Source organism: Onthophagus taurus, chromosome 2 (assembly GCF_036711975.1).
Source record: "Onthophagus taurus isolate NC chromosome 2, IU_Otau_3.0, whole genome shotgun sequence".
Classification (NCBI taxonomy): domain Eukaryota; kingdom Metazoa; phylum Arthropoda; class Insecta; order Coleoptera; family Scarabaeidae; genus Onthophagus; species Onthophagus taurus.
The window spans coordinates 23,716,608-23,736,672 of NC_091967.1; the positions used below are offsets into that span (position 1 = coordinate 23,716,608).

Here is a 20,065-nt window from a genome sequence, read left to right on the forward strand (position 1 = left end):
ACCTCGCTTCTCTCATTAATAAACGTTTACCTTCCCGTACTTGTCACTTTCCCGCAACTTCCCCTATTTCATTCAGAGAACAAAAAATACATAGGGATATTACCGGAGTAGTGCGAATTATAAAATCACTGGAATAACAAAAATCGTCTTACAGAACGGATTCAAATACCGTATTTTTTTGCAAAATACGAAATAATGGAATGGAATAATCACCATGCATTCTTAAAATCAAGTTGCGGATAAGATTTGAGAAAATACGGTATTTTATTCTTAGAGAAATTATTCGACATAGAGATTTGAGTTAGGGGAATTTTACTGTATTTTTAATTTTTAAATCCATTTTCCCATTTTTGAATCAATCTTTGTATTCCTAATAACAATCAAAAAAAATTTTGTAGCATCTATAAACTTTTCATTTAATACATTTTTCAATAATTAATTTTCACACAGAGTAAGCAACAAGCGATGCCAAATCAAGGTGTTTGGGATATGCGTGGTAAGCAATTTTTCACTGGAGTTGAAATTCGAGTATGGGCAATAGCGTGTTTCGCGCCGCAAAGAACCGTTAGAGAGGACGCTTTAAGAAATTTCACGCAACAACTTCAAAAGATTAGTAACGACGCGGGAATGCCGATAATCGGTCAACCATGTTTTTGTAAATACGCCACTGGACCGGATCAAGTGGAACCAATGTTTAGGTATTTGAAAACGACGTTTCAAAGTCTTCAGTTGGTGGTTGTTGTTTTACCTGGAAAAACGCCCGTTTATGCAGAAGTAAAACGCGTTGGTGATACCGTTTTAGGAATGGCAACGCAATGTGTTCAAGCGAAAAATGTGAACAAAACCTCGCCACAAACTTTATCGAATTTATGTTTGAAGATTAATGTTAAATTGGGGGGAATAAATAGTATACTTGTGCCATCAATTAGACCAAAGGTTTGTTTTAAAGATGTCTTTTAATAATTTATTGATAGTTTTAAATTGATTTGTTGATCTTATTTATTTTATTTTTAGATATTTAATGAACCGGTTATATTTTTGGGTGCTGATGTTACACACCCACCAGCAGGAGACAATAAAAAACCTTCGATAGCAGCTGTTGTGGGATCAATGGATGCCCATCCGTCTAGATATGCAGCGACAGTTCGAGTGCAGCAACATCGACAAGAAATTATAGCTGAACTTAGTTCTATGGTTAGGTATGTAACAATTGTTATTAATAAAAAATGGTTGTGGAATCAGTTCTGTATCATTTCCATCTTCATTTAAAGGTCGTTAAAACATTAATTATCAAATTAAAAAGTACTCAATTTATGCTTCTTTTTTAGTAGCAATTTTATTGTAATGAAGATTTATAAAACAAAATTCGGTTTAAAGATTAATTTGTTGTAATTAAAAACAGATTTGAGCCATATTATTTATTGGCTCCTTACTTAGATACATGTGAAAATGGCCATCATCAGCCATAATCCTTCAAACAACAACTCATTCCCTTGTTTTTCAATAATACTCATAGAAAGTGTCTTTATATAAGATATATGACAGGAATATAACATTTGCAATATCTTAAGTAGTTGAGAATCTTCATGATTAATATTCACTAGATGGTATCTGATGGTTACTGGGAGAATTTCGCGATTTACAAGTAATCTAAAGGTATAACTCAGTGCATGAAGAAGAACGTTACATCTGGTCTAAAACTTGATTGAGCCAGCGGAAGAATATCAATATTTTCTAAGTGTATGCAAATCTTTTCCATAAGTACATTCTCTAGTACTTTAGTAGAGTCAGGAGTATAGAAAATATGTACTGTTAGGTTGAGAATATTTTAAGATGATAATACATATGAAGAGGTAACAGTGAAAAGGCAATTTGTCACAAGGATATTAAAAGAGAAATTATTAAAAAATAAACAATAAAACATATCACATCAAATCAGAGCTATTAATAACAGTGGTCTTTTGCAAATAATTAAAAATATTCTTTTAGCTTGTTATTGTTACTAGTGTTTGGTAAAATTGTACATTCTTGTTCAGCTAGATTCTTCTGTATTGGTGGAAATTCTGCTTCTAAAAATAGACTGTGAAATTTTTACATCCGTTTTTTTCCCATTACTTAATTTTTCCTATACAAAAAAGGGAATGTGTTTAATTTTATTATATGTAATATAAATATACAGCACTTTTTATTTAATAAATCCACTATGAAGGAATTTAGAAGAATGAAATTTGGCTAATAATAAATGTTGTTAATAAAATGACACTTTCTGACGATTTTTATAACCTAAAAATGTTATTACAAGGGGCTGAAAAAATCAACCCCTACAATACTTTGCATCAGAACTTTTTCATGCGTCTACATTTTTCTATTTAAAAACTTGATTTAAATAGAGGAGTTCAATACGCAACGTTTTTGTCTCTTGACATTTTCTCCTAAAATTGTTAGTTTGATCACAAAGAAATAAAATAATACACGGGCTTAAATGCATTAATTCAGAGATTGGTTATTATTACTCAAAGAAATGATGTTATGTCAAATTGATCTCAGCATTATTTTATTTTTTGTGATCAAATTAACAATTTGTTAGTTGTAAAATGTCAAGAAATAAAGTTGCAGATTTTTCCTTTAACTTTACAGGGCTAATTTTTGTTGAAAAATCACCCCTTGAAATCTTTCGCATCAATTTAGAAACACTCTGTATATTAAAAAAGTACGGGGTATGGCAAAACTCAGTTAACTGATATTATTAAATTAATAAAAATATGTGGGTGCAAGTTCTGTCCTGTTTACCATATAGCCAATCATGTTCATGAGTGATTTAACTTTTGGGGAACTTTGACACGAAGCTTAAAACACGGCAAAAATAAAAAGAACGAAGTGAAATTACCAAGAAAAAAATTAAAACGAAACCAATTCAGAAGTAGTTACATTCATTTGCATATCACGCGAGCTTCGTGAGCTTAATGACTGTAAGTTTATTTTAAAAATTTCGTTGGAATATTAAGAATTTACACACGTATATATATGTATATTTGACACCATTAATTTGTTTCGTCTATTTCTAGTAATAAGGAAATGTGTTAACAATTTTAACACACACCAGCAGGCTTTTTCTATTTTTTGGCATCTTTGAAAGTGTTTCAAAAATCGTCAAAATAATTTTTTTTAAATAAATTCATCCTCCTTAAGTATCCTCGAGGTGATTTTAGTCGATTGAAATCATTTTGATTTGCCCCAATCAACTTTTTGCATATTCTAAATTTTTTGAATCTTATGCAAAACACCCTCTTTGCCTCCATTAACTTATCCATCTTACAAACGAGTGACGTTCATCCGTGTTCATCGTCATGGCTGCGCAACACCAATAAATGTACACGAAAGCCGAACGGATCTGCCTGTTGTTAGGGTACCTACGGTACTATCTCAATTACAGCACGATTTTTAAAGTGTTTGCGGGGTAGTCTTATTCCTACGAGGCAAATGGTTTACAAACTACAATACTACCCGTAGTTCGGGTCGGTTTTCGAAGTGCTGAAGCGTTCGTCGAGGTACCAACCAAATCTGCACGTCGTATGTTTCTTAAATTAGAAATGCATGTTAAAAAAAACTTAATATGTGATATTATCTTGCACGATTGTTGCATGCCTTAACGGAAAATGACTCTGATCATAGACTTGAGTTTTGCGAGTGGTACACTAGGTGCGCTGAAGACGACATAATTTTTTTGAAATCCATTCTTTGGAACGAAGAAGCGCAGTTCAAACTGAACGGGCGAATTAACCATCACAATTGTGTATACCGGGCATCTGAGATTTATATATATAGATTTATATATAGATTTATATGTTAGATTTATAGAATTATATGTTACATCCATTGTTATTTTGTAGCCCACTACGGGTTGGTTGCCCGCACTCTACGTCACACTATTTGCCACGCCCAGTTGCTCTCAAGCGATGCCAATTATATATTGATGAAAAAAAACATAAGATGTAACTAAATAAATTACGTTTTTCATTAAGTCATTGTTTTTATTTATTTGTTAATATCGGTTAACTGACTTTTGCTGCAGCCTGTGTTGTTATGTACAACGTAATTTAATCTTAATGGATGAGGTTTTTGATTCAAATTCTGCTTCATCGTATTCAACTATAACTGCCTTGACATCTGTAATCCTTTACATATCACTCATTCTATATCGTATTCTTCTTTTGCAAGAAGTTGTCAATTTCTTAAAAATTATTAATTAAGTGCATTAAGTGAAGAATCTTGTGTTTAAAAAATAAATAACATTATGTGTATAACAATACCAGCGCTAAATAGTTTTAATACACATAATGAGGGGAAAATCTGTCGTTTGAAAAAATTCATTCTATTTTTTTACCAGCTTGGTCTTCCAACCACGTGTAAAATCTTGGTTTTGAACTGGTTAACCGGAATTCAAATAGCGTGATCGTGCTGCTTAGGACTCAAACGAATCAACCATTCCAAAGTTATAAAAAGAAATTGTCGGAAATATAAACTTTTAGATTCAGGTAGAACTTTTATTTGTAGAAAATTGAAACAGAATTCAATACATAAAGTAATAAAAAGCGTTGGCCCTCATTTTATGAATGCTTTTTGCTGTGCAAAACAACGAATATGTGAATTCTAAACTTCTAGTACATCTTCATTATACAGTTAAGCTGCTTTTTGTTCTGAGGAAAGCATTTAATAAATACTTTTCGTCTTATTTGTGTCGTAGTGATTTTCTGATACACTCTTCTTTTGAAACTGTTTTTGTTATGGTTTATAATCTGGCGTGTTCAATTGTTATCACTTCCGGGAAATGTTTTTACTTGCGAATTTGAAATTATGAGTAGAAACTGTTTTCTTGTAGTATTTTGTAATGAAAAGATGCTCTGTTACTTTTTTTTTATATTTTGTGGTTTGTGTTTTTTGTTTAACTGGAAAAGTTCTAATAAGAGAAGATATAATGCTATCTTGCAGTATGTGAAGTGTTTTGATCAAGAAATTTTTCTCATATTCTGAGAGCAAAGCTAGAAAAAATTTATGTTTTTAATAATTCAGCTTTTTGGAGACAGCTCTTTTTCTACCAGTTAATTTCTTGTTGTGACTACTACCATTACTCACATCTACTTTTAGACTGTCTGTTTCGTCTTCCATATAATCTTGTCCACATAACTTCAATATTAGTGTATCACACCATAACGTAAGTGAAATGTTAATTTAAAGCGTCTTCATACAGTCTGAATATATCGCGATATTGTATGAACTGTAGAAACTAAATATAGTTTCTTAAAGCAAATCTCGTTATGATTAAATTCCAATATGGCAGCTTATAATTAATCATTCAAAAAGTATTCCACTAAAATAAAATTAATAACAGAAACGCAACCGTATGAGTGGCAAGTCTAGAGCAGAAGGCAAAGAACTGGCGATAGACAATTTAGTTTTTCCTAAATGTTTTTGTAAATAATTACAATTTTAATTAAAATTAACTTTGGCCTCTTTTCTTTGTTTCCGTCTTCTTTTTTAGAGTCATTCTTATTTTGTAAATATCTTTAAACATTTTGTAGTTCGAATTGTTTTGTTTACACGAATTTTCAATCTACTGTGTAATTAATTACATATAAGAGCGTAAAACAACTTTTCTAATCTATGGCAAGTTTCTAAATCCAGAGTATTTTGGCGTCTTCTCTTCTTGATGACACTTATATTTGCTTCAGCAGTAGCTAACCAGATAATATCTTCTTTTAGAGATAATCTATGTTGGACCAATTTAAAGTTTCTGAGACGTGTGATGTCTACACACCATATGTTCTTTTCTGAATGAATATGATATATAACAACGGTGGGCAAAGGCGGCTCTTTGAAAGATTATTTGTGGCTCTCGGGGTCTTTTTTTTTTTTTTTTTAAGTATATAAAATATAATTTCTCAAAAAAAATTGTTTTTAATATATACGTATTTAATTGCGGCTCGCGAAAAATTTCGAATTTTCAAAAATGGCTCGGACTATCAAGGAGCTTGCCCACCCCTGATATATAATAATCATCAAATTTTATTTTTATTCTATTTGTTTGCAGAGAATTGCAAAGTTACATTGTTACTGTTGTGGTTCTTCTTATGGTATTAACATATATTGCACTATTTTTGACTCCCCTTCAATGAATGACTATCTTAATTCGATTGAAGTATAGAACGCTTTAAACGGCAAATTATCTAATGTAGTCGTTCTTAGTAGTGATGGAACGGATAGTGATTTTGCGAAAAGCCGGATATCGGATATTCGGCATCCCCTTCGGCCGGATATCCGGCCATTATGGTTATAATTTGTAGTACATTTCTGAAGTGATACCCTACATTGCCACATTATTGCGATATTTGAATAAAAATGAAATTAATAAGAAAGCTGATAAGATATGTCAACTTATTTGGATACAAAGATACAAAATCAACTTTATTGATGCTGATTTAACTAACGAAGCAACTCTAAAAATAGGATACTTTAATTAATAATTGGATATTTCCACAAGGATCCTTCAACAAATTAATTTTATAGCGAATTTTGAAAATTATCGATGAAAATTGCAACATCGAAAATTTTATCAAAACTTCAAATATTGTTTTCTCAAAAACTAAAAATTATTTTTCAAAACGGGTTGGTTCATTGGAAAGAGGACACTTTTATTAACACTTTGGGAAATTTTCATACTAATATTCCAAGAAGTGGATTTTATACGAATTTTTTAAACTTAATTGCAAAATACTTTAAGGAGGATACTTGAGGATAGTTTAATTAATAATCGAAAATGATAACAGCGACAGTTCTGTTAGTAATGAATGTGATGATGAATTACAAGAGAAGAGAAGAAAACTAGATGAAACTGCAACAAGAGATTTTATATATTGTATTGGGATTGTTACAATGAAGTTGCTAATAACAAACCTGATATAAATAAAGTTGTATTCAATGAAAAAAGTCCTATTAGGGTTGAACTTGATTATTATCTGCAGTATCCAACACCTAAAAGAGATACTAATACATTTTGTCGCCAAATTGAAAATGAAAATAACAAGTTGGGCGTCGTAATTTCACAACGTGTGATCCAACTACGTTTAGGATACTCCTGTATGACTCTGAGGGCTTCTGGTTGTCCATTTAACAGGAGATTGTCTAAACACGTTCTTCACTTAATGAAAAACTGTCAAATAAATTTTGTTTTAGAAAAGACTAGGCATTAGATTGTGGAGGTTCATCAGTTACAACATAATTTAAAAATGTTTTAACCATCTTCAATTTGTGATCAAAACGATAAAAAAAATATAGATCTCAAAATAGTATATTTAAATTAATCCAAAATAATCTTTTTCAGGGAATTACTGATAATGTTTTATAAATCAACTGGTGGATATAAACCTCACAGAATAATACTGTACAGAGATGGGGTTTCAGAGGGGCAATTTGTGCAGCTTCTGCAACACGAACTGACAGCTATTCGTGAAGCTTGCATAAAATTGGAAGCCGAATACAAACCGGGTATAACGTTTATTGTCGTCCAGAAAAGACACCACACGCGTCTTTTCTGCGCCGACAAGAAGGAACAAAGTGGTAAAAGCGGAAATATTCCCGCCGGAACAACGGTGGATGTTGGTATCACTCATCCTACAGAATTTGACTTCTATTTGTGTAGTCATCAAGGAATACAGGTAATACGATTTTAATTAAATAATTCAAGATTTTTTTTACTTACTTAATTTTCTTTTTATTTTCATAGGGAACATCTCGTCCGTCTCATTATCACGTCCTATGGGATGATTCTCATTTGGACTCTGATGAATTACAGTGTCTCACATACCAGCTTTGTCATACATATGTGAGATGTACCAGATCCGTATCCATTCCAGCGCCGGCGTATTATGCCCACTTAGTTGCATTCCGAGCAAGGTACCATTTGGTCGAGAAAGAACATGACAGGTTAGTTTTTACAACTCATATAATGCAGAAATTAAAAAAAAAATCAATAATTTTAAAAAAATTTATGGTGGCAACTTTAAATTTATTTAAAAATATAACAATATATTTATATATACAGGGTGAGTCACATAAGAACCGACACAGAGCAGGAACATGTAGAGGACAATAAATTAAGATGATTTAAAGTAACTTATCTCTATACTAAGTTGTACCCCTGAGGAGTTATAGGCCTTCAAAGTTGGCTCTTAAATTTTTAAAAAGTTCAATATCTTCGAAATCAATTAAGCTAGAAAAACTAAATTTCGTATATGTTATGAGTGTACCAAGGGTATTAATTGGTAGCAAATTGAACTCAATTGAGACATTTCAAAGTGTTGATTAAGGGTGATGGTACTCTAAATTTTGACTGATCTTTTTAACCTTTTGACGGATTTAATACAGTACTACTTCATTTCATGCAGTATTTAATTCTAAAACTTTTCTTATTCTTATTATTTTTTAAAAAACTTTGTCGTTTTCATAAAAAACTTAAATAACTAAAGACACTTATTTTGTAATCTTATTTAAAATAAGCGAAAATTCAGTAGTCGGCTATGAAATTGTACGTCAAACTTGACAAATAGGTTATAAAATTATTTGACAACAAGGTTTTATAACCTATTTGTCAAGTTTGACGTACAATTCACAGCTGACTACTGAATTTTCGATGATTTTAAGTAGCATTAACGAAATACGTGTCTTTAGTTATTTGAGTTTTTTATGAAAACGACAATGTGTTTTAAAAAATAATAAGAGTAAAAAAAGTTTTAGAATTAAATTCCACATGAAATGAGGTAATATTGTATTAAATTCACCAAAAGGTTAAAAAAATCTGTCAAAACTTAGGGGACCATCACCCTTAATCAACCCTTTGAAATGCCTCAATTGGTCTCAACTTGCTACCAATTAATACCCTCGATACACTGATAACGTATACCAAATTTGGTTTTTCTAGCTTAATGTATTACGAAGATATTCAATGTTTTAAAAATTTAAGACCCAACTTTGAAGGCCTATAACTCCTCAGGAGTACAACTTAGTATAGAGATAAGTTGCGTTAAATCATCTTAATTTATTGTCCTCTACATGTCCCTGCTCTGTGTCGGTTCATATGTGAATCACGCTGTATATTTTATGAGGATAAGTATGTTACATATAAAGTGCTTTATTACTTACCACAAGATAAATGCACTAAAATAACATCAAAATCACGCACAGAATAATTCGTATAGAACCACACACGACAACGGCGTTTATGGTATGCCAGGGGAATATTTCCATGGCTATTAGAAAACATGTGGAGTGTGATAACCTTATCACCAAAGGCATTTTTGGATATGTAATTTTGAAGCGTGCGTTAATCAAACGCTTAAGACAAATATAGTTTGGAAGTGTAGATTGCATTGCCAGTATTAGGTGAATTAGTAGGTATTAAAGTGACATTATAACTTTAACATTTCTATGTTTGAATTGTTATTAATTTGATAATATTGTAACTATGTTGTATGACAAAAACTGAAATAATGTCACACCAGTGGTACATTTCAAATTATCGCGATTACACGCTTTCTTGTTTTAAATAAGAGCACTTAGAAGAGCAGTTTTATTTTGTTGTGTCGATTGTCATCCAACGTATATTACGCGAAGATGGTGTATAAATAGTTGTTTCATTTCTAGCAGATGCATTTTGGATCTTAGACATGGCCTTGACACCAATACATTCCTGTATTATAGACTTGCTAGATAAAACTAGGAATATGAGTAACCCTAACACGTGTTTTTACGATCTTACTGCACTACAGAGATCTTAAAAAGGTGCTGTTTAATTAATCAAAATTAGTCTTTGTATATCTCACAGATGGCGTATTTACATCTAATTCGAAAATGGTAATTAAATTTCTACTGTAATAATTTTGTTTTAAATATTATTTATTTATTATTTATAATACTCAAAAGTTCTTCGAAGTTACTAGATTTAAACATTTTTTATTACTATATTTTTAATTATTATTTTAAACTTGAGAGGCGGGGGAGTTTTATGATTCTGCAATACTGATCCGTTTTAAGTTCACCTTCACTCGATAAATTATTATGCTCGCTTTGTGATTTTAATCTATTTTGATTTTCTATTGTTCTCTACTGTTACGCGATAATGTTTTTGTTAAAAAAAATATCTTTAAGAAACATTCTTGAATACCTACCTTATTTTTCATGGTGATTAAACCAAAATTGATAACGTGTTTTTGTAATCATTGCTTTAATCACATCTGAAAGTTACAAAATTGAATTACTAAGGTTAAATCAAGTTAAATCAAATGTGTACTTGTAAATTTGTCATTTCTTTTTCAAACGTTTTTAACTTTGCGATATCAAAGTTGTAATACTAGTATCATAGCCCCGTACCAGTTGTAAATATTCAGTAATAATTCAACAACATAATATTCTTCGTTTAATTATTAACAATGGAACTGAACTGTAATTAACTTGAAATTTAAAACGTTCTTAATGTATAAAATGACGATATAATGCACACACAATAATGCACAGTAGTGAGAAAGAACGGTAGTAGATCTCGATTAGAGAATATGTATCACGCGAATATTTGACTTGGCACTATGGGAAGCGTGTTGCGTAGTAAACCTGTTATTTAAACCCTCTCTCACAACGTTCAGTTAATACGTGCGTTTGATACATTACGCGCATTAGTGTCTATTTAAGAGACAAATTCCACCTTTGAAAATTCAGAGATTATTAACGATTTTGTTTAGACAAGTTTCCATCACAGCTTACGATTTCGCTTATTAAGGCTCCTTAACCGCTTGATGAGAATATGTTTGACGACAGAGAAACGAAAGTTCAAAAAAGGATAGCATGTACTGGCAAGACATTCCCACTGTTTTCCCGTTGGGTAATATGCATTTTATTAATGAAGGAATGAATAAATAGATTTATGAATAACGTATTTACAACCTGAAACAATTAAGAACTGTGGGTACCTAAAATTTATTAAACTAAATTTATATTGAATAAAAATAATAAATTAAATATCGGTGAAACCCAAAATGAGTAAATAGTTGCTTGCAACCTTCTGTTTTAATTTAATATAATAAATTATCTTATTAGAAATTTTAATAAGAACAAACTTTAATTATCATGACAGTAACAATTAGGTTTTTAGGTAGATATATGTTACAAAGTAAAGAACAGTTACTTATAATATACTTTTTATTAGTTCAGGTAACATGTGGTCATAGAAAAATATTTTTAACTTTGGATACATTCATTCTAACAGGACTCCACACCAAAAAATAAGATTTCTTTTTCTTTGCTAGATGAAGTTGTCCCTGAATTTGGCAATAATAATCATGGTTCGACTTAAGAGGCTACTTTACCATACAGCTCGGCAAATTACAAAAAACATACATTATTTATGAAAATATTTGGATGAAATTTTGTACATAGCTTCTTCTAACAATTCTACATAACGCATGGTGAAAATTTTTAAAGTTTTCCAAAAAAAGGGGTTTTTTTCCTCAATATTATACAATTTGGTCGTTCTTTTTTAGCTTGCATGATAGTATACTTGAAAATAGTAATATTTTTCAAATCAATTTTTTCAAAATTTTTAGTTATAAAGGAATAGTTTGTAATTTGCTAAAATTGCAAAAAGGTAGCGTAAAAATGAATATTTTCCGTCAAGATTCCCACGAAGTATTACCACCGCGTTAGTCCCGCCTCTTGCCGACTGAGCGGCGCTTACATCGACTCTCTTCATCGAAGCTCCTTGTTTTATCTATTACTTTTTAATGTGGTAGAGAAAATAATCATTTCCAAAAGTACGTTTTGAACTTTATTTTCCGTGATTTTCTACTAATGATTGTGTAATTTAACAAAATTTTTGAATTTATAGTCAATAGTTGTTATTTTATTGTGTACTATAGTGTTAGTTTAATTTAGTTTGTGTAAAGTTTTTATAAACAATGGGTAAGTATGTTCATCTAAAAAACTACCCCTTAGCATTTAAAGATATTCTCGAAAAAGGAGTAATAGACGGTAATAATTTACGATATAAATTTTTATACAATCTAAAATTTCATATTTTATAGTCCGAGATTCAATTGAAAAATGTATTCATTCAGAAAGGTAAGTTAAATTTTATTAATTTTATTGTATAAACTGTGGCACACATAAAAAGGACTTATTTAAAAAGAATAAACCATCACAGTAAAAATTAAAACGATACATTATTTGAAGCGATACCATAAGATAAATAATACAAATGATGCAGAACCAAATACTGATGGTGGAGAATAATTCATTCAACTGCAACAAAACTCGCATTAAATTTATTAATGAGTCAAAAGCAGGGCTTAGCAGCTCATTTCTTTTATGTTTTATGTGCGGGATAAAAAAGAAGCTTACACTGAAGAAAGCAAAGAGTCTATTGAGATAAACTCTTCTGTTATCTGTCGGTACCGGATATACACAGGCTGAAGAATTATTGTTATGTGTTTGTTATTTATGTTAACAAAAACATTCCAAAAATATCAAGAAACCGCAAGTGACATGGCATAGCAGTTTATGAAGAACGCAGGTAAAGAAGAATTAATTTAGTTACAGCTTCAGGAAAAGTAAATAAAGACTGAATAAAGACTGTAAACGCTAAACGCTCGAACAACATCAATTACGATGCATCATCCGGAGTGGTACTGCTATAAAATAATTGTATACAATAAAATAAAATACTCGTGTATACAGAGTAATTCAGGTAGGTAGCGAAAGCCGATCAGGGTAATGATAGCAATTCGGTTATAATTTATGAGTGACATTTCACACGAAGAATATAAAAGAAAGAAGAATTTATTGGAAACTTGCAAGATGGATGCATTAACAGAAATAAAATACAAATTCTTACCAGAAGCTAAAGTACCAATCAGATATGGATCCAAGAAAGGTATCTGTGCCTAACTGCATCGAGATTTGGTGATGTATGTAGGATGAGAAATGACACGTCTTGCTTAAATAAAGTTAAATCAATCTTGTACTCGAAATTTGCTAGAAATAATAACACTAAACATGGCCAAGACTATGAATGGCTTGCATTAAAAAAATTTGAGCTCTTGAGCTCTATTCATCCGTAGGATGTATGGATTCTTAGTTGCAAGTCCAAATGAAACAATAAAAAACGAAAATGCCATCGTCGAGGTGAAGTGTCCAGCGAATTTCAAGAGCTTGCATCTATTCAACGATGGCAAATTAAAATTTTCTAAAGATTTTTCTAGTCAGGGCTGTTTTATTTATTACACTATTAGCCATATTTTGTATACTTCAATCATTATTTAATATTATTATTAATTAGGTATTACATATTATTTCATTTACTTATACAAGGTGATGCAGACCATGCAGTCCATTTTTTAAACAGAAATATTAAAAAAGTTCGAATGAAAAGTAATAATATTCATAAAGGAACCACATTTATTCAGCTATTTTTTCTTTAATTTTTGTAACTACCTGTGTTTTCAAATAAAATTACTTACACGGTTACTCTGAGACACCTGTATATCAAACGAACGCATAATAATACAACAAAGATATAATTTATAAATGTTGTACCGAACTTTTCACATTCCCTGTATTGCAAATATATCTATTTTAATATAAAATGAAGTTATAAATGTTATTTTCGTTTCAAAATGATATAAATGTTTTATTGTTGTGAACCAAAATACTTAAAAAAACAAACGTAGTAAAAAGGTGGGCTACGACTACGATTATTAATAAAAAATCAAAATAATAAATAAATTGGAAAGTCAATAAAAAGATTGATTGTAATTCGTAATTAAGAAAAATTGTTAATAAACAATAATATTTAGAAGAAGTCGTTTAATTTCTTCATTAACAACATCGACGAGAAAAAGAATCGTAATAAAATAAACACGATGTTTTTTTAATCTATAAAGGGTCGGGCCTAGTAGAAAATAAACTCCGCCTCGTTGCTTCCGAACGTCCGTCGTCTGCGCCCCTCAGAAACTGACCGACCTGGTAAAGTGGGCTCTTAAGATATTTTCTACAAATTCTAACAAGTAACACTAGGGAAGTGTCATACGGCGATTTTCTTGAAACTTGGCATACAAGCAGTGTATGGAAAAATATTCGACACGTATATCGCCATATCTGCCCGATCGCCGTTTTAAGGGTAGAATTCACCCTTTCCGATTTTGAAGATAAGTTCGATTATTTTACGAATTATTTTTACGATTGTTGCGAAATCATTTCACTACGGGTTTTTGGCGTCGCTGGTGACGAATCTGATGTCCGTTTTCGAGAATTCAAAATGGCGACCGCAGTTTTTTAAAAATTGTACACCCTTGTTAAAAATTGCGACAAATTTTTAAAAATGTTAGAAATACGGTTAATATCAAAACTATCCCAGTAACGAATCATGGAAACACATCACTACAAGTAGTGATGCATGTAACAATCAAATCTTTTTTATTGTTAGCACTACCCCAGATGAACGACGTGGATGTAATAGGGTTCTCATCTCATTGGGGTGCTTTTTGAACGTGAGTCCGCTTGCCTCTCAGGAATCGGGGAGCTTTCTAACCTATACTTTAAAATTAGTACAGACAGTAATGTGAAGGGTTGTCGTTTGTTACCGCAAAGAAGTGCTGCATGTACATTGATGTCAAACACCAAGCATATTTAATTATTGCAATATCATTGCAGAGTACACACAAGTTATTGCAGTTTTTGAAACAGAAGTAAACCAGAAGAAAATAGAAGAAAAACCCCTAGTGACATAATTTCTCAACAATCGTAAAAATAATTCGTAAAATAATCGAACATATCTCTAAAATCGGAAAGGGTGATTTCTACCCTTAAAACGGCGATCGGGCAGAAATGACAATATACGTCTCGAATATTTTTCCATACCCTACTTGTATGTCAAGTTTCAAGAAAATCGCCGTATGGCACTTCCCTAGTGTTACTTGAAAGTATACAGAGTGATTCTCAACCTATACACATAAACTCGAGGATTTATTCATTATTAGTAAAAATTTTTTAGTTTCTCTAAATCTAAATAATGTGTTTCCTGGAAATTGAATAGGTCGAGATGGTCCAATGACCTGGCTACCGTGATCACCCAGCCTCAACCCTCTTGATTTTTACTTGTCGGGTTGCTTAAGAAGCAAAGTGTACGTCACGGAAGTTAATACTGAGCCAATATTGCAAAATCATTTACATGCTGCTGCCCAGACAATTCGCCAACACCCTGGTTTAGACCGCGCTAATGGGAGATCGTGGATTCCGGGAGGCCAATTGATAGAAAATATGGGAAATCACTTCGAACACTTGCTGTGATGTTATTTTAAAATGTTCTATGTATTCTTAATAGTTAATATCACGGATATCTATGAAACAAAAAATCTTTTACTACAAATTTTTTCGCCTATTAGTCATTATTCGTCGTGAGTAGTAAATCTCCAAGTTTATGCGTATAGGTTGAGAATCACCCTGTATTTATATAAAATAATAATATAAAAATACACTTTTGGTTCGTATTTACGCGCAAATCGATAATCAGAACATTCTATAGCACGATATCAGAAAAAGTAAGCTTCCTCCCCTTTCATAGTATGCAGTCGGTAGACAAGAACTATGTCTACAAACTTGTTTTTTATCTATGTCTGCGGTTTTTTTACGTTACAAACCACTCGCCGGAGATTCACATAGCCAGCCCACATGTTTTTTTCTTTAACCAATCATCGCTCGTGAGATCCGGGAAGTAAAATATATTCCAAAATATTAAAACTTAATGTAAAACCGTAAATTACTAATTACGGGTTTATTATTAATATTTCGTAAAAGTGCTACAGGAATAATGTTTCTATTTTATTGTTTTACATCCGGGCCAAGAAGAAAAATCGTAAAAATCTTACTATTTTCAAAAATAAAGCAATATTTTTCTTCAAATTTCATTTTCTGTTCTTGCCCCGGGTTCATAACTATTGTAGAAACATGACAAATGATAAATTAATCCAATCCATTAATAAATAAGGAAGTAATTCGAAATCTACGGTGACAGACTCGGTTAAGAAGCCTTAATTAAATATGATTTTATCAAACTAATGCTTTCCGTATCAAAATTGTATTTAGTCAACATCTTCAATAATAGATCATATAGCCAGTGATGGGCGCTGGGTAAATACCCAGCGCCCCCTGGCGCGGCTTGTAGGTATTTATAAAATAGGTATTTATTCGGATATTTATCCCAGCCCAGGGTAAATACCCAAACAGTACGTATAAAAGTGATACATGTAAAAATATAACAGATTCGGAAAAAAATAAACCGGAAGATGATGAAATGTTATCAGTAGGGCCCGGAACTTTTGTAACGGTACGATACGATTTACCCCCTCCACTTGTTCTCCTAGAAAATGATCGGTTGTTATTGACGACCGACGATCGGTTTTTTATTGCGCATCAATGTCAACATTGTCAACTGTCAGTACGATTTCACTGTTGTCCAAATGTGCAGTATTCGACGCTTTTCATCCGCATAATTTCGTCAAATTTGCTATTTATCTTTCTTTAGTTACCTTTAATTGGAAGTTGGAGTTCTGTTTGAGTTCGTATTATTGTTTTTTTTTTAAGAATTGTTTTTAGTTTCCCTTTGTGGTAAAATTGTTGTTTGGATTTGAGAATTGTTCAACAAATTGCCGAAAACAATATACCTTTAACTCTTAAGGAAAAATATGGTTCAATAGCACAGTATTTTATTTATGCTCTATTTACAAGTTGTGATGTTGAAAGATTATTTTCTAGGTACAAACTCATTTTAACGTCAACTAGAACGTCATTTACAGAAGAAAATTTAGGGATGGTTGTTTCAGTATGCGTTAACAACAATTTTCTTATATCCGTATCCGATTTGTGATTGATATTACAAATCGGATCATGTTTTTTTGAATTAAAGTTATAAAATATATTTTTTTTAAATATTTTTTAATCGTACTGACAGTTGACACTGACGTGTAATAAACCGATTGTCGGTCGTCAACAACAACCGATGAGGTGAGTTGACTTGACGCCACCGCCTTGTTTTCTAGGAGAACAAATGGTGGGGGTAAATCGTATCGTTCCGTTACAAAAGTTCCGTGCCCTAGTTATCAGACGAATCTGTTGTGATTTAGATTAGATCAATGTTATGATAAACTTGTTTATTTTTTTAGTGCACATTGTACTCTTTTTAAATTATATCATCATCAAGCAGCCCTCTGCGACCATTGTTGAACAGGCTTCCCTTATTCTGTTCCATTCGTTTCTATTTTGTGCTGTCTGAATCCACTTGTTGGTTGTTCTTTTGACGTCGTCCGTCCAGCGTGTAGGCGGTCTTCCTCTACTTCATCTATCCGTTCAAGCAACCGTTTTGTCCACTGCTCATTCCTCATTCGCGCGACATGACCCGCCCAGTTCCACTTGAGCTTTGCCACAATGTTGACCTCATCCTTTACGCCAGCTCTCCTTCTTAGGTCTTCTTTTCTAATCTTGATGTTAGAGCTGGGAACAAGATTTGTCATAAATTTTGATTTCTCCAAGTTGATATTTAGCTCGACTCTTGCAGACACCTCCTGTAAGTCGTTCAGCATCAGTTGCATCTCTCCAAGGCTATCCGAAATAAGGTCTACATCGTCCGCGTAGCGCAAATGACTTAGTTGTTTAACACTCCAGTTGACAATTCAGTTGTTTAAATGTATTCTTCAGGACTGCGATGAACAATTTGGGGATATTGTATCGGTTTGTCTTACCCCACGCCCAATAGGTATTCGGTCAGTACTTACATGCAATTTTATAGTCGTTGTACCATTCTTGTAGATGTTATAAACAAGTTTGGTGTATTGATAATCAACTCTGCATTAAAATATGATGTAGGTAAAAATAAAAACTTTTTGAGAAATACTAAAATGTTTAATTCAATTCAAGCAGACATGTTTCGAAACTAATGTTTCATCTTCAGTACATAGAATATTATACAATATAATGGAAAATATTTTGTTAGTAGGTGGGTTTTAGGAATGGATCTAAATTTCTTACAACTTAATTTACAAACAAAAAACTAATTTAACAAAATAAAAAAATTCAATAATATAGTTAAAATCTTGGAAGGTAACATATGATAGATATGATGGAAGATATCTTGGAAATAGATAGATATTTAGATATTAAATAGATAGATAGATATGTTACCTCACAACTATTGTTTTCTCAAAAACTAAAAGTTATTTTTCAAAACGTGTTGGTTCATTGGAAAGAGGACACTCCTATTAACACTTTGGGAAATTTTCATACTCATAAACAAGAAATGGATTTTATACGAATTTTTAAAACTTAATCGGCGAAAATTGCAAAATTCGAAAAAATTATCGATAATTTCAAAAATTTATTTCTTAAGAACTAAACGTGATTTTTGCATTAAAAAGAGAATACTTTAATTAATAATTGGTGATATTTCCACAAGGATCCTTCAAGAAATTAATTTTATAGCGAATTTTGAAAATTATCGATGAAAATTGCGACATCGAAAATTTTATCAAAACGTCAAATATTGTTATATTAAGTAAAGATGAATATATAGAAAAAAGTAACCAATTTATGAAAGAAAATAACGAATATAATAGAATATGTTGAACTTGAGCGGAACCCTTTAGAAATAGTTATTCGTAAAACCAGAGAAATTATTAATAAAAGTAGGGAAACATTGATTAAGTACTCGCCACATATAAATATTAACAGTCCAATCAAAATTTTTTCAGCACTCTATTTATACATATGAACCCAACAATCCCAAAACTGTACGCTTACCTAAGCTTCATAAACAAAATATACCAATACGACCTATAACTTCCTATAATAACTCACCTACATATAAACTAGCATATTTCATGTTAAAAATTTTCAAAGAAATGAATTTTAAACCAAATTACTCTATATTAAATTCATTGCAATTTATAAAGGAAGTAGAGGGTTTGGAACTTAATAATAGAGTGCTAATCTCGTTTAATGTAGTAAACCTTTACTCATATATTCCAATTGATTTCGTCTTGGATCTCACTAATAAAATGTTCAAAAATCATTTTGATGACGACACAAACATTAATGACTTCAATAAAATCCTGAAACACATTGTTACCCAAAATTATTGTAATTTCAATGACAAAATTTATAAAGTTTCTGACGGTTTACCCATGGGTATGCCATTATCCGGCATTCTGGCAGATATATTCTTAGACTATTATGAAAATAATTATATTATGACAAAACAGAATCCTTTCAGAAAACAAAAAATTTCATAAATACTTAAACCAACTACATAATAAATTACAGTTTACCATCGAAATAGAAAATAATCACGTTTTAAATTTTTTAGATCTAACACTTAATAATATAGAAAATAAGATTAATTTTAACATTTACAGGAAAAATTCTTCTATAGCCACAATAATCCCATACTCGAGTCGTATGTCGTATCATCCCATATCACAAAAATTGTCTAGCTTCCGATTTTTCATTGAAAGAATTTTTAATTACCCTCTTTCACAAGAAAATAAGATCTCTGAACTTAATTACATTTTTGAATTGGCGAAAAATAACAAATTTCCTACAAATATAAGTAATAAAATAATACATAAAGTTAAATTAAAAGAAGATCCTTTGTTTTCTAAGATTTAAAATTCCAATATTCATAAACCTATACCCTTTAACTTTATTACAACTGCAGCTAAAAAAATATTTTTGAAATATAACATTAATCTAGCATTTTCCAATCACACTACTCTAAATAAATTACTATCTAATTACCATCTCAACAGTTATAACATAAATAATGAAAGTGGTGTTTATTTGATTAATTGTTTTAATTGCGATAACATTTACATAGGACAAACAGGCCGAAAGTTGGAATGTACAGTAACAGAACATAAAAATAAAAGTATACACAATATAGAATATAGTAACGTTAAACTTCTACACAAACGCAGCA

General features: G+C 31.2%; 1 protein-coding gene and 1 long non-coding RNA gene across 5 annotated transcripts in view; one reads left to right on the top strand and one right to left on the bottom strand.

The window, feature by feature from the left end:
- LOC111418142 (protein argonaute-2) overlaps positions 1-20,065 on the top strand; it is a 55,631-nt gene that overhangs the window by 26,515 nt on the left and 9,051 nt on the right. For all 4 annotated transcript variants that reach the window (XM_071194525.1, XM_071194527.1, XM_071194526.1 and 1 more), the window contains 4 exons: positions 451-936; positions 1,015-1,199; positions 7,379-7,712; positions 7,781-7,980. In XM_071194525.1, the coding sequence (XP_071050626.1) occupies positions 451-936; positions 1,015-1,199; positions 7,379-7,712; positions 7,781-7,980 (1,205 nt within the window). The remainder of the gene's footprint in view (positions 1-450; positions 937-1,014; positions 1,200-7,378; positions 7,713-7,780; positions 7,981-20,065) is intronic.
- On the bottom strand, positions 9,945-10,665 carry LOC139429068 (uncharacterized). The gene is made up of 2 exons (XR_011639771.1): positions 10,343-10,665; positions 9,945-10,286 (listed from the first exon to the last, which is right to left on the bottom strand). It is a non-coding gene; the product is annotated as an uncharacterized lncRNA (long non-coding RNA).